At 42.9% G+C, this 16,451-nt stretch overlaps 1 protein-coding gene across 2 annotated transcripts in view; it reads left to right on the forward strand.

The window, feature by feature from the left end:
• Positions 1-16,451, forward strand: part of PAMR1 (peptidase domain containing associated with muscle regeneration 1) — a 148,215-nt gene that overhangs the window by 88,576 nt on the left and 43,188 nt on the right. For both annotated transcript variants that reach the window (XM_074372172.1, XM_010964673.3), the window contains one exon: positions 9,598-9,774. In XM_074372172.1, the coding sequence (XP_074228273.1) occupies positions 9,598-9,774 (177 nt within the window). The remainder of the gene's footprint in view (positions 1-9,597; positions 9,775-16,451) is intronic.

Genomic DNA, 16,451 nt, shown 5'->3' on the forward strand with positions numbered 1-16,451 from the left:
GTGTCCCTAGGACTGAGCTTAGCTTCTAGCTGGTAGCAATTACTCCTGTTCCCTCTCAATAGACCACTTGGCTCACCTGGATGCAGGCAGAAGGGAGGGCTTGGCTTGTATAAAGAATCTTAATTGCCAGACTTCTTGGTCTGGCTTTCTGCCTCCCCGTGGGTGGTCAACTGCCTGCTTCTTAGTGACGTTCAGCCTCCTCTCTGTGCAAGCCTGGCTCCCCTGGCCAACTCACTGATAAAACAGAGCAAGTGAGCATCCCAAGCCTTTATGGAAATGAGATACAAACTGCAATAAACAAAAAGCAAAAAATATTCAGCAGTAGCAGACGCAACGGCTCTCCCATACTCAAAAACAGAGACTTCAAAAGGTCACAGCAAGAGGCATTTCCAACATCAGTCTTGGTCACAAATAACCTTATCATGGGAATCCCACATCTCACATGTCCACGTTCGTGTATTTACGCAGCAGACTTTATCAAGCACCTACCATGTACCAGGCATGATCCTAGGTGCTGGAGACACCAAGAAGAATAAGACAAGTCCTTTTTCTTAAGTTATTTCTAATCCCTGGGGGCACTGAGTCCGAGGTCTGTTCATTACCAGTTAACCTCTCCTCCTCTAACACACATACAGATTTGTCTTCAATCTTTTCTTATTTACCCTCCAGTATGCCAGTTCTGGTATAGCCCAGCCACCATGACTGATCTGCACAACCCAGAAGTGGTCTGGGCTGTTTACACTGGGGCTGTATCCCATGGAGACGGTGTGTGAGTGTGAGCTGTTCATCAACCCCTTGTTTGCTGTTTCTGGGAACTGCTTTATTCCTGCCTTTCCTAAATATTGTGCTTGTTGTCATGCAACACAGCTTCTCCCTTGGCCCTCGCGTTGCCTGCCTCCTCTCTGCCCAGACTTGTTTCGGATTGGATGACTACAGTGGCAATGGGTGAGGGATAAAACCAGCTGTTCCTTTTAAGGGCTCCCTGCCTAAGTAGACTTGAGTACCCCATAACCTTCTCAGCAAAGATTTAGCCCTTGCTTGCCACACTTATGGTTTTCATTTCTTATATAGATGTCTTAGTATGGATGTGTTCAAGTTTGAATACACGTGTACACAGAAGAATAAATGTGGATATTGATGTGTGTGTGTGTGTATGAATGTGTATAAACATCGGGTGTAGAGTATTATGGTTTAAAATATGGGCCAAGGTTTGAATCCTGATTCCATCATTTATGTCTGGTTTTCTTGGCAAGTTACTTAACCTCTTTAATGTGGTCTTACCACCTTCCAACATGTACACTGAGGATAATAGTGTCTTTATTATGGTTTATGGCAGGTGTGAAATGAGATAATCTGTTTAAAATAGTATAATGCTTTGCAAAAAGGGAGTACCCAGGAAATTAAAGTCATCTTCTCCTCTCCTTTATGCTATTTTTCCCACTAGCACACTATACACAAGGAGTTAAGAAGGCGACATAGTGGGTGTTCCATCTATAGTAGGATGGAAGTTACGTGGTCCTCTTGAAGCCCCCTTCACCTTGGTCCACAGTCCTAGCCTAGTCATCTGTGACTCTGTGTCAGAAAAAAAATTCCTAAAGGTTCACCATACATTTATTTCCTGAGACTTGCTTTCTCCGTTTGCTTTTATCATGCATCTGCCTTCCAAACTTAGGGTAAAATGCCTTCCACACGCTGTGCCTTAGTTTCTCCATGTTTGAAATCTGGCTGATGGTAGACTCTTGCAAGGGTTTGAGGGGATGGTAGCTTGCAGAGTAGGTGATTCTGGGCCAATGATGTTGTCTCCCAAACACGAGATGTTGCTCATGACCACCTGTTGTGATTCAAGGGTAGAGCCAGCCAAGAATCCTCAGGCAAAAAGAAGTTCCTCTTTATCTTGTTCTAGCTTGCAGAGCTGGGGGAGGTAACTATAATGAGGGCTAGCCTGCTTGAAGCTACTGCCAGCTTAGGGCTTATTGAACTATAGGACATACCATTATAAACGCAACAGCCTCCATCCACTTGACATCTGCTCTTGGCCATCTGCCTTTGGCAGAAGGAAAATCTGGCTTCTGCCTGACATCAGTAAACCTGAATGTGAAGACAGTAACACTGACTCTGGAAGCTTTTGGCATATGGTTGACCAAGACCCGCATGTAGCCCTGACATACTCTGACTCAGAAAGAAGGTTTTGAAAGTGTGGAAGCTTGGAGAGCAGATGGGAGAGTTAGTAGAACTCTTTGGTCTGGAGGAATCCAGGTTGGATATTTAAGGTATAGCTTAAGTTTTATTGTTTTTCACTTAGATATTTTAATGCTTTGCTTGATATAATATTTGCTCAGTTCTATTGCCAAGTACTTTTAGATGTATTATTAAATCATTTTTAGTAGCCAGTGCAAATTAAAAAGATAAGATCTATTCTGTTCATATTCCAGTGTTTGAAATAACCCAGAAGCAGCTGTCCTTCAAGGATTTCTAGCACCACAGTTGTTGGGCATAATGGCAACTGGGAGCTCTCACAGGATGCTAGAGTTTGCGTTTTGTTCCTTTTGGCTGTAGATGTAGAATTTCTATTTCTAGAAGAGAAGCAGCAGGAGGTGAGGTATGTCCTATTTCAATAGGTATCCAAAGAGGGAGTTTTAGAAAAAGGAGACTAGGAAGTCTGGAAGCGAGGGGAGGAGCCCAGAATGCCATGATATAAACAAGAACAGACTGCTTGAAAATGCCGTGTATGTGGGGGCCTCTGGAGGAGACGTTATTACCACTTCCTTTGCTCCTGTAGCCACCTGTACCACACACGTGATGGTTTTTTATTCTACAGAGAATAATGGTAATGTCTCGACAAACATGCAGTTTTTCTTCCAAAGCCCGTTATGCTCATTGCTTCTTTAACTGCAGTGGCATTAACAACCCCATCAATCTACATCCATTCTCTGAGGTTTAGGGGAAATGGCACAGCAAGGTGTCTTATCTGTGATTGTCCAGAAGCATAAAAGAGGGACAGACTCAGGATTAAAATTTGAGTGGTTTGACTCCCAAGTGTGTCCACTTCGCCAGTGCTGCCTTCTTAATCTGTAAAGTCAGAGGTGCAAACTCTCTAGAATCAAAGTATTATGTTGGAAGGAAGAAGACTACTGATTTTTCTTCTTTCACCTGAAAGCTGTCCCCCCGGGGCAATTTATTTACGCCCTCTGTTCCTCAGTTTTCTCGTCTGTTAAATGAAGGAAATGATACTTACTTTGAAGGCTAGTTGTGAGAATTCAATGAGCCAGTATGTTTCAGAGGTTCAGATCCATTCCTGTAGGGGCTGGGACCCAGGGAGAGAGGAGAATAAATGACCAGCAAGTGTGGAACAGTGTGAGTGTGTTTAATAAAGAATGAAGATGGAAAGGATGTACCAAACTGATATTTGCTTCTCTACTCCTCCCAATGTACTAGTGCCTACAACTAGATTTCTAGGGAATGCATTGAAAGTTTTATCACTCCTGATACCAAGTGGGGGTGATGAAGTCTTTGACTTTCCAGCTATCATCACCTTGTTAACAAGAGGAGCTGTGAGAAAGGGAAGTCTGAGGTCACTGAAGTTGGGAATCCAGCCAAGCTGGGACTCAGGTCACTTGGTGATTGGATGGTTCTCAAAGGCTCAGGAGGAGATATTGAGTCCAAGGTCCCCAGTAATCATTCCATCACCCCTGACTCACAGCACTGCTGCCTGGGATTCGCCTGCATCTGTCATCAGCCCGATGCAGTGGGTGGCCAGCCCCGCAGGTGGTTAGGAATGTTGTGTGTCAGTTAGACACCCATATGGAGAGTTCAGATAGCACAGGAGGAGGCGGGGAGTGAGTGGTGATGAGAAGGAGCCCAAGCTGCCTAGTTGTAGATCTCTGAGTCCTGTGTCTTTTTTTATCTCCTCTCCCTCTGGTCTTAGAAGGCTTATAAAATGCAGGACAGTAAAGCACTCAGTAGAAATTTTCATTAACTGTGGTTAGATGGGAGGGCTGTGGGGTTTTAGGTGGACGTAAAGTCAGTTCTAACATCAAGGAGGAGCTGGCACACGATCAAACACCTTTCCTTGCCACCTTCCGGGGTGGTCTCAGCCTGAGCCTTTGGTGACAACTGATGTTTCCCTCATACATGGAACAGGCTGACTCATGTTTTCATCAAGGATTTGCTGGCTTTTTTTCAGACTGACCTCAACAGCCATCATATCAACATATTTCCTTAAAACCCAGTGTTGAAAAGGTGGCACTCGGAGACGATGCTAAGGCGACACCGTTGCTCTGCCCACCATTCTGCGGAGTTAAGCCCTTGCTGTTGGAGGGAGTAAGAGTCGTCCATCTTGTTAGCAGAAGAGATGCATCAGTGCTGGAGGGCCTTAAAGCAAGCTGTCGGGCTGATGAGGGGCTGTGCAACATGGAGCCGATGGCCATGACGACAGCCAACTTTCTTTCACTCATTCGTTCCTCTGTTCACCACGTCTGTGAAAGCCAAACCGGTGCCAGTTGGTCAGCATTGGTTTCATTGCCTTGGTATTTGCATGGATAAAACGGGACTGAGAGGCTATATGTCTTACATTTTCCTTTGTGAAATCTGGAAAAACCAGAACTGGACCAATAGAGCCGGACTCTCCACTCTGGCTAGGAGATACCAGGATGGCTGCTTGGGCAAAGCGTATGTTACTAAAGTACTTTGCGACTCTCTTGATGTTTATTTACCCTGATTTAAAAAAGAGGAAAGAGGAGCACTTGCAGACACAGGATAATTATGCAACAATTTAAGGTCACTTCTGAAGATGACTCAAGGTCAAGAGAAAATGTCCATGATCAAACTAAAGAAAGAAAGTAGTTTCTAAAAAATAAATAAATAAAATAATAATAATAGGTTACCAGTTTTGAGAGGTAAAAAGATTGTGTATCCATCTTTCAGTTTCTATGTGTGGCTATGTCCACTGAAAGAAGACAATTGAAAGATAGACAATAGAATATTAAGGTTATTTCTGAATACTTTTTATTCCTTTATGTATGATTTTATTTTTTGAAGCTTTCACAAGGACTCTTTTATATTAAAATGTGGAGTGTTTTATTAAAAACAAAAAAGAAATATTTTATCCAATGGAACAGTTAGAGGTGAATGAATATATATGGTACCCAGAACTCTGTAAGTTCAGTTTTGCTATGTGATTATGGGCATGTGCTTGACTTTCGGGTGCCTTGGTTGGTCCCAGGGCGGTGCTCTGTGAGTTCTTGGTGCATTATTTGTGCTTATTTCCTGGGAAGCACAGACAGGATAAAACTCATTTGCAGTTTTATAAGCTTTGCTCTTAAACGTGGAGGGCAAGGTAACGCTTGCTCTGCTGCAGCAGCTGATGGAGCTGGAGGTCGTCCTGGTCTCTTTCCCCTTAAGAAGCAGAGTTCCCCTCCTTCCTAAACCTGGAGTTCTGTGGGCCTCCCTTTCCCCTCAGAATTCCCAGAAAAGAAAACAAACTTCTTTGGCATTTCTCTCTGTTTCATCTCTACTTAGCCCTTTTCCTCACTGATAAAGTGAGGCGATTGGACTAGCTCATTTGAACTTAAAAGAAAATGTATTCCCTACCTCACTGGGTCAGTTTGAAAATGAAATTGCGTAAACAGTATCAAAGCACTTTAGCTAAACAAATGTTAAAGCGCTGTGGCATACGGCTAAGAGAACGTGCAGTAGCTCCTATCGCTGTTGGCATTTCTCTAAATCCTGGCTTCTGGAACTGGCCTTTAGCATCATGTTGAAATTCCCTGAAATTTGTACAGCTAAAGCCAGATGACCAACGTGCCCTTTGTAAATGTAATTCTGATAAATGGAAAAAGAAAAATCCAGGAGATTGCTCTTGTCTGCTTATTGTCTTGTCAGATCTCTTCAGCTGCTCAACTGTAAGTATTACTCATAGAATTTTTCACTCACCTATTTATTTCATACATGTATATTTGGGGGGCACTTTCCTTTTTCTGTTCAAGCTGGGGGAGAAAGAAGAGTGGCGGATTTACTAGACCAGAGGGGCTGAATCAACAAAATCATTAAAACCCTCCCCTCCTCCATGACTTCTGTATTCCTGGAAAGTGGTCTTATCTTGGCAAATAGATACATTCATATTTGTGATTTTATTTAAACTCCGTTAACCCTGTGAGTCCTGTAGATTTGCTGCTAGTGTCCCTTCATGACCATCCATGTGTTCTCATAGCATCCTGCATTTTCCTCATCACAGTGACTGTGTGTTTGTGGTTTCCTTTATCCAATGTCTACGGACTGTTTCAGGGGGCTGGAGATGGTGTCTGTTTTTCTCTCCATTGTATACCAGCATCCAGCCTCCTACCTGGGATGCAGTGAACACTCGGTAAATACTTGTGGAATGAAAGAGTGAGTTCATCCAGTCACCCACACTCTTGGCACTGTGCTCAGTGGGGAAACTGAGGACCGAAGTGGTTAAATGACCATCTCTGGGTTTACCTTTTTTTTGAGAAGTTGCAGTGGGTTAGTTCCCTGTGCATGCTGTAGCATGTTATCACAGGCTTAATGAGTTAGTACAGCACAAGTGTGTTTTCGTATAATTCTGGAGATCAGAAGTCTGAAATGAGTCTTAGGAGGCCGAAGTCAAGGTGATGGCAGGCCTGTGTTCCTTCGGGATGCTCTGGGGGAGGATCTGTTTCCTTGCCACTTTCTAGAGGCTTCCTGCATTCTTTGGGTCGTGGTCCCTTCTTCCGTCTTGAAAGCATGTCACTCCAGTCTGCCCAGTGCTTCTGTCAGCACACCTCCGCTTCTGACTCTGACCCTCCTGCCTCCCTCCTGTAAGGATCTTGGGATTACATTGGGCCTACCTGGACAATCCAGCATTCTCTTCCTATTTCAAGATCCTTAAATGAGTCATATCTGCAAAAATCCCTTTTGTCATGAAAGGTAACATTTTCACAGGTCCCAGAGGTTAGGCGACGGACAACTTTGGGGCCATTTTGCTGCCCGCCACACAGAGTCCTTGGAAAGGAGCCAGCTGGCTGACTTGGCAGACAGTATAGAAATGGGCTTCCCTGGGATCATTCCCTTAGGCTAAGATGTAACAATACTCTGGACCTTACCTGTGCAATGAATATAATGCCTTAGGGAGGGCAGAGGTGGGCTTGCTCATTGAAATAAAGGGAAGTGCCAGTGAAGGCATTTTAGGGAATTAATTTCTGAGTGAAGGATGGCTGACAGTATTCCAGGGCTGGGCCAGAGGTGGGCAAGCCTGCTGTTTAGGGAAAACAGGCATTACCCTCTACGGGAGTAGAGCAGATCTTACCTGGCCTTCCACATTTAAGTACAAAGGCTTGTAAAACTTGCAAACAAGCGTTATTCTGTCAGTGTCCCTCAGGAGTCATCAGTATTTGCAAATTCTTAGAAAACCTAGAAGGATAGAGTGCTTGCCCCAGGGTGAACAGAGGGTAAGACATGGGCCACACCCCACAGGCTTATTAAGAGTTGGGAGAGTGGAGAAATCATGTGCCTGGTGCCAAAGAAACTGGGCCCAAGTTAGGTAACCTGAACCGACTGTTCTAGACACTTCACATGGGAGGGAAGGTGCCCCAGTTCTGTACTATCAGCAAATTGTAGGGCGGAGCCAGCTCCCTTGGGTGGTGGCACCAAGCTGGACCTACTGGATGGAAATATTTGACTACCGAAGGGTGGGTAGCCCTAGAGTTAAGGCTGGTTCATTCAACAAGTATTTATCAAGTGCCTCTCACCCGCTAGGGCCCTCCCTAGCGGCAGTGAGCAAGTGAGGTGTGGTTCCTACTAGCTTATGATCATGTAAGGGAGACAGATGGTATGCAAGTAAATAGAAACATAGAAAGTGACTATAAATGCTGGTCGGGACCATAGAGGAAACCAGTGGGATGCTGTGACTGGGGTTAGCACAGAGTGCATGGGCTACGTCCTTCAGATGAGAAAGTCACTGAGGACTGCTCTGAACAGTATCACTGACACCAAGGAGGCAGAGGCCATGGGAAAAGACAATACAAAGGCCCTAGGCCTAGCAGGACCTTGGTGGTTTTGAGAAATAGAAGGTGGGAGACAGTGGCCAAGAAAAGGTTGCAGGTCCCAAGGTGGGAGCAGCTCTCAAAGGCCTTGTGGGCCATGGAGGAGCAGGTAGGGTTTGCTCTAAATGCAGCGGGAAGCAACATAAACATGTTATGTAAGAAGTTGATATGCAATACATAAAAAAAATCGGAGCCTTGAGAGACAGGGATGGTTAGAGTGTTCTTTTTAACCTACTGGTTATTAAATGTTTATTACATACTGGGCACCGTGTTAAGCTTTTATCTACATTATCTTCCCTGGTCCTTTCAGCTGGCTTCTGAGTTGAATCAAATATACTCATTTTATTTGATGATAAACCAACCCTAATATCTGTGGCAAATTAAGAATGATCAGCCCTATGTCAGACTCCTAAATTTAGGGGAGGAAAACAGAAAACTAAGGTATGAAATTCAGGAGGGTAGAAACCACCACAGATGCTAGGGTTGACTTATAAAGGCCTATAAAGCATGTTGGGGGTCCCTGCCGTGGGTTTTGGGGGAGGGCTTCACAGGGAAGCCAGATTCACTTTCTCCCTCAGATAGCTGACCTATTTCTGCTTCAATCGTCATCTTTGTGCAAATGTTTTAGAAATAGAAGGTTGGGGAATTAAGAAGAACAAATCAAAGCTAGGTCTGTTTCTTAGCCTGGATTCCTCTGGGCAGCCTCTGACTGACTCCTCTTACAGATTTTGCCAGATGGTTTTTCTTTTTCATTTACCTAAGGTGTATTTTTAAAAAAGAAAAAAAAGACATTCTAGCCAGAAAGGAATACTTTTTTCTCATGGGAAAGAACACTCAGTTGTATTTGAGGATTGAATGAAGTTCTGCCAATGAGCTCACTCTTATAAAACATTGAAATTCTCCCAAACATACTAATTAAGATACTTTTTGTCTCTTCTGTTGGTTTTAACTTTGAAGATACCATAAAAAAGTGGGGTGCTGCAAAATCAAGGAGCCAAGTTTGGGGGAAATGACATGGTCTCTACTTGGCAGGCAACCTTGTACTTAAATGACCTAGTCTAGAGAGTGTTCACCGAATTTTTTGATGGCCCAAGTGCCTGGGCTGCGTTGTACAGTTGTGTGGTTGAATGGTTTCTTCTGGAGTTAGGCAGTGCACAACCTGTGCAACTGTAAACAGTGACCTGATAAAATAGAAATGAGCTCAAGAGATGTGTGCTTGTTTATAAATTATTTATGTGTATATGTGTCAACCTGCTTAGGTTATTTGTTGATAAAACATGATTTCTTTTCTTTCTTTCATTTTCTTTTTGATTAAAAGATAAAAATGAATGGCAGTTCTAACAAATTTCATCTGTGTCCCGGTGGATAGTTTTGAACATCCTTTTAGGTAGGCCACCCCACTTTGGAGACATCAGCCTGGAACAAATCCATGGAGTCTCCTCCATCATTCAGGCAGGGCGACACATTTGTAGGACAAGGTTGCTCCTTCGCAGTAGAGTACCCATGAGTCTTACCTGTTGCTGCCAGGCCCTCCATCCTCACCTGCTGGTTTCTATTTCAGAGTACACAGTCATTAATGAAGCCTGCCCCGGAGCCGAGTGGAATATCATGTGTCGGGAGTGTTGTGAATACGATCAGATCGAATGCGTCTGCCCTGGAAAGAAGGAAGTGGTGGGGTACACCATCCCTTGCTGCAGGAACGAGGAGAATGAGTGTGACTCATGCCTGATTCACCCGGGTGAGTGTGCACTGGAGACCTCAGATTGCCTTCATGTTTTCTGAGGTCACCAACAGGAGCAGGCTGAACACTTCCAACAGGCAGGCATCAGGAGGCTGTGATGCCATGATGATGAAAAGCAGCATAATTCACTAAAATTTTTTAAAAAATAAATGAGGTCCTACTATATAGCACTATATTCAATATCTCGTAGTAACCTACAATGAAAAAGAATATGAAAAAGAATTTATATATGTGTGTGCATATGACTGAATCACCATGCTGTACACCAGAGGCTAGCACAACATTGTAAATCAACAATATTTCAATAAGAAATAATAAAAATTAAAAAGTAGCATAGTTCAACCCACTCTACCTCTAGGCAAAGGAGCTGGAGGAGTTAATACCCTTTTCAACATTAAGCTTATAAAGCTGTGGCTTCATCTACGCATTCATTTAAACAGACTGAGCACCTCCTATATACTGTGGCAGGTACTAGGACTATGATGATTTTAACTAAGACACATTTCTGGAATTCTCAGAGCTTGTAGGCTGGTGGGGGAGAAGGAAGAGTAAACAGGTGGCCACAGGTAATGCAGCATGGTAGGTGCTGTGATAGAGAAACACGGGTGCCACAGGAGCATGGATTGGGATGCAGGTCGGCGACTTATTAGAGGAGGTGATATGTACGCTGAAGATGGAAGCAGCAAACTGAGAAGCATGAAGGCAATCTAGTAGAGAGGTCTGGCCAGAGAGAATAGCATGTGCTAAGGCCCTGCGGTGAGAGAAAGCATGGAGTTTAGGGAATTTCAAGTAGCTCAGTGTGGCTGGGGTGTGTGTGTGTGAGAGAGAGAGAGAAAGAAGGAGAGAGGGGGTGGAGAAGAGAGAAGGAGAGAGGGGGTGGAGAAGAGAGAGAGAGAGAGAGAGAGGAGAAATATGGAAGGAGATAGACAGACAAAAGATTAAGAGAGAGTAATCTGAAGGAAAGAACAGGGGAGAGGCCCTGAAGGGCTTTGCAGGCTGTGCTATGGCATTTAGGTATATCCTGAAGATATTTTAGTAACGTTGGAGATCTTTTAATGAAGAAGTGAAAGCCATTTCTCTCTCTAACTGCAGTATGGAGAAAGGATCGGAGGAAGGACATGACTGGAGGCAGGGGAGGAGTAATGGAGACCTTGATGAACAGAAGCTCTGTGGATGGAGGGAAGCGGGAGGGATGTGAGAGAGGTTGAAGAGAGTGGGGTTGACAGCCACTTGGAACTGTTGGATGGGGAAGGGAAGGGAAGAGCAGAAGTCAAGGATGGTGCTCTGTCCCTGAGTTGGACATCTGGGAGGTGGTCCCAGTCAAATGAGAGCATCCTAGGGTGAGAGCGACCCTCCCAGGTCATGGTGCCCATTCCTTCTCCCAAACCACCGCTTCCCTGGCTCCCACCATGGAGGGGACAGGGACTGTCTTTCTTCACTGAAGTGCCTGTCTGCCTGGAGGCAGTGTAGACACTGGGCTTCACACTTAAGATGTTTACAATGTGATTAGCAACTCGTTGGATGTTTTCTTGGTGCGTTCACATCTGCTGCCTTGTAAATCTGACTTTTTTCCTGGAGGAATCTTACCTTTTCCCTTCTAGGCTTGATCAAAAGGAGGACATAAAGAATTTTAAATACACTTTCCTTCGACTGAAGACTAAAAGAATGTCAAAATTGTACTTTGGAAACTTCTCTCATTTCTGCCTTCTTTTACAAACAGAGAAAACGGTGCCCATTACTACCAGGAACTTTCTTTTGAGGAAAGCTTCAGAAGAGGAAAAAAAACAGGGCTCATGTATACAAGTGATACTTCTAAACCATCTTCCTTCTAGGAAGAGAGTCATGCTGAGCTTTAAAGTAGGAGTGATGTCAGGATAACCTTGCACATTTGATCCAGAAAAGAAACCCACTGTTCTAATTCCCTGATGGTGAGTGTCATGTACAGGGAAATAGTTGAGCAATGCCTCCAAATTTTCTAAGGAAAGTTTGAGAGCCAAGCCAGGATCTCCTCACTAGGGGTCCTTGGCAGGGGTATTACAGTCTTTGAAAGATTTTCAATATTTTCTAAAGCCTAGTGGTTACTGTTGTTGTGAGAATGGGGCTTTAGTTTTATGAGATGACATGGGCTCATGTGATAATTAAGAGACCTTCCTAGGCAGTGCTGTGTGCTTCCTATTGCATCATACAGAAAGCCATCGCCATCTCCGCATCTGTACCCAACATCTTGTTACATCATACAGGAGGCACCCAGCATCGCCACCTTGACTGATGCTAGGAATAATCTTCCAGGCTAAATGAAGATCTGTCCCAGATTAACCACGTGGTTGCCTTGAAAGGAAAGCCTAGAAGAAGGCTCTTTTAAAAAAAAAAACACCTGATTTTCAAAATAGTGAATTGATGTTCTAGCCATCCCTGATGATGATCGAAGAGGTTTCTCTCTGACTGAGAGTGTTATTTTGAACTCAGCCATTTTTACTTATTTATATGGTTTAACCCATTTCATTCATTATTCATTTTAACACACACCTCCTGTCTGAAAACCCTGGGAGCTCTTTTATGTCCTTCTATGTTCTTCTGACATGAACACACTAGTGACTGAAGACTTCTTGATTTTTCACAGGACAAGAGATTTCGGACTCTTCCTGTATATTTTCTGCCCCAGATCTGGAATCAGCCATCTCTCCAAGGAACTCTGGTCTGAGACCACGATCTGGGCACCTGAGATGTTCCTTGCTATTGGACTGTCATTGTTACAAGGTTTTATTCGTTTGTTTGTTTAAGTGGACGGCGCTAGGACATATGCATTTTTAATGAGTTTATACTCAAGTTCAAATGTAATATTCCAAGGTTGTCAATTAACCTTGTCCTTGATTTTATGTTTGTATTTATGTCCTGTTTCCTAATGATATTAACCTAAGTACTTACTTGCTTTATCTATAAGATAATACAATTGTACAAAATAACAATGGCACCATTGGTGTCCATAAGACTACCGATGATTGTGGCTATTATTCACCTTAGAATATATCTAAGTATGTAGTATAGTCAAAAAACTATGTTTTAAAGCCAACTGATGTTCTTCTGTTGTCTGTGGTGTTATGCCACCTATTTGATAAGTAGGTAGGGTTATTGTTTCCATCTCTTTTCTATATTTGACTGTACCTGCAAATACGTGTATGCATTTTTGTATCTTTCCCCCACTTGCACAGAAGATGACATGCCATAAACACTGCTAACTACCTTGCTTTTTCTCTTACCAATAGATGCTGGAGCTCACTCACCGACAGTATGAAGCCTCTTTTTTCCCATTTCTTTTTACACTTGCATATAACTACGTTGCATGGATGACCATAGTTTATGAGTGTTTGGGTGATTTCTAGCTTTTGGCTGCTATAAATACTACTACAGTGAACAGCCTCAGGCATACATCAGCTAGTATGTTTGTGGCGTATCTTTGGGGTAGATTCCTGGAAGAAGGATCACTGAGTCAAAGGAAGGGCCATATGTCATTTTGTGGCTCTGCCAAATTCTCCTCCAAGCGTTTGGTGTTCACAGCAGCCATGTCTGAGTGTACCGTTTTCCCAAAGTCTTGCAACAGAATGTGTCATTTGGGAATTGTGCCTATCTCAGAGGTAAGAAATGGGATCTCAGCATGGTTTTAGAATGTCTGTCATGCCTATCATTGTGATAGACAGCTGTCCTTTCTCTTCTGACGGCAGTAATTGCACGAGGATCAGTGTAATTGCACGAGGGCACGGTGGTGGGAAAGGCAATGGTGACTTGCAGCAGCGGCCAGCGGCACGGGGGCCCTCACTGGAGCAAGTCTGCTGGGTGTTTTAGCATGTTTATTAGGCTGTGTAGCTCTGACCTTGGTCCTCTAGCCCTTCTGGCAATTCTCTGAGCTACTTAGTGTCTTTGTAACACAGTCTTGTTCATCTCAGTCACCAGGCTGGTTTTTGCGGTTTGCATTGAATGGCCCAGATGTTACTGTGCAAAGAGAGTTGGTAGGGTCGCTGAGGGCAGACTCTGAGTCCGTTTGCCTCCTCAGTGGCACAGGGGATAGGGAATCAGAGGGGAATGTGGCACATGGGTGAAGACGGCCTTTCAAAGACACAGTGGCGGGGGGGAGGGTATAGCTCAGTGGTAGAGTGAGTGCTTAGGATACACAGGGTCCTGGGTTCAATCCCCAGCACCTCCATTAAAATAAAGAAATAAATAAAAACCTAAATACTCCCCCTCAAATTTTAAAATAACAAAATTTTAAAAATTAAAAAAATTTAAAATAATGTGAAAAAAAAATACACAGTGGCCCCACTGGGACCCAGTTATGGGCGAGACGAAATTTGATGAATCATATTAGCAATTCTTCTTCTCTGGTGGGAGGAAGCAAAGTCAGAGCGGGGTACAAAGAGCTACAAGTCTGTCTCCCGCAGAAATCACACATCCACACACTGCATATATACACGGTGCGCCAATGAAAACATAATTGTAGCCAAAAGCAAAAAAGTACGCTGTCAGCTCAAGGAAATGCTGGTTATCTCCATCAATTCAGAAGCCTGGATTAGCAACTCATCCATCCGTCCAACCATCCATTTATTCACTCACTCAAATAATAATATTTACTGAACACTTACCATGTGCCAGATACTGTATGAAGTGTTGGCCATGTAATGTTGAACAAGATGCAGTCCCCGACAGCAGTCTGTTAGAGGAAAACAGATAATAGGCAGTTAAAGTGGAGCATGATGTATGCTGTGGTTGAATAAGCCAAGTGGAGGTACAGGGGTGCAGACTGATGATCACAGTTCAGATTTGGGGGATACTTGCTGTGTGCCAGGCCCTTCCCATGTGTGGATTTAATTCTTAAAGCAACCCTATGAGGTCCGTACAGTTTTCAACCCTGGGTTTACAGATGAGGACATTGAGGCACAGAGAGTTTAAGCAGTTTGCTCAAGGACACACAGCAGGACAATGGAGGAGCCAGAACTTAGCTCTCCACTTTAATAAGTGTGATTGGATTGTCTCTACCTTGTCTCAGTATCCCCCACCCCTCAGGAGATCATGTTTTAAAAATAACCCTCGACTGGGGACTGCTCAACACTCTTCAGTGTGGCCTGCTGGTCAGGGGCAGCCTGACAACCCCAGGGTGAGCCCAGCATTAGGCATAAGGTTGTTTCCAACGGCACACCTTCGCTATAGACGTATGTGACCTAGAAGAATATTTAATGGAATGCAAAGACGTTTACTGTCTATTATTAAGTGAAAAATAAGTTATAAAAAACAGAATGTACAGTATGTAGTACAAGCCTAATTTTTTAAAAATGTGTTTGTATACATACGGAGAGTATTACTGATAATTTTCTCTGCGTGATGGAATTTTCAGTGGTTTTAACTGAATTCTTTTTGCTTATCTGAATTTTCTAAATATTCCTCAATAAACATGTAGTGCTTTTATAAGGAGAAAAAATATCATATACTGATGGGTTCTACCTTTTACTATAGGTTATCACATTTTACATTAAAACATCAATCACAAATGGAAAAAAAACCAGACACTGTGTCTTTTAAAGGCCAGGTATTGAATGAATCCATTCATACAAAATGACTAGTAGATCACAGGTTGCCAAGGACTGGGGACAGGGGGAGTGGGGAGTGAATGCTAGCCAGTATGGGGTCTTTTTTGGAGGAGGTGATGAAATGTTCTTAAGTAAAATAATGGTGATGGTTACACACCTCTGTGAATATACTAAAACCCACTGAATTGTACACTTTAAAAGAGTGAATTTTGTGGTGTGGGAATCATCTCAATGTAGATTTTTATTTTATTTTATTTTATTTGCAGGGGAGGTTAGTTTTACTTTATTTAGTTTTTGGAGGAGGTACTGGGGATTGAATCCGGGACCTCGTGCATGCTAAGCATGTGCTCTGCTACTTGAGGTATACCCTCCCCCTCAGATTTTTTTAAAATAATGAATTAGAACCAAAATGTGAACTCAGTCTGGAAGCTTATTACGAAATGTTTTCAATATCTTATGGCACTTTTCAGGTTACTGATGATACATGAGATATGGTATCCTTGTAAAATATAAAAATTTGCAACCAGCAAGAGGATTTTTCCTTCAGTACAAACAACAACATAATTTAGATTTGGTTTTAATATAATAAAAAGCATTTGCTGTCAATTAGCCTTAAATTTGGAGGTTTTTTCATCGGTATTATTTGCTTTATAAAACAGTGATAGAAAATTTAATTTCTAATTTGTATTTTTTATTGAAGTATAGTCGATTTATAATGTGTTAATTTCTGGTGTACAGCATAGTGATTGTTATACATATATGTTTCTTTTCATATTCTTTTTCATTATAGGCTGTTACAAGGTACTGAATCTAGTTCCTTGTGCTATGCAATAGGACCTTGTTATTTTAAAAGTTAATTTTAAATAGCATTGTAATTTATTCAACATTAAAGTTCATAATTATGACCAGAAACAGAACTTTTAAAATACCAGCCACTATCAAGGAAGATGGTCAGACCACCCTCCTAAATTCCTCAGTCAGAATTCTGATGACTCTAGCATTTTCCTAGGAATGAGCACTATTTTCTAAGGGCTTCAGCACCTTTCTAGGTCCAGATGCTCTTGGTTGAGACAAGGTCCTGGGAAGGCACACGGTTTC

Source organism: Camelus bactrianus, chromosome 10 (assembly GCF_048773025.1).
Source record: "Camelus bactrianus isolate YW-2024 breed Bactrian camel chromosome 10, ASM4877302v1, whole genome shotgun sequence".
Classification (NCBI taxonomy): Eukaryota; Metazoa; Chordata; class Mammalia; order Artiodactyla; family Camelidae; genus Camelus; species Camelus bactrianus.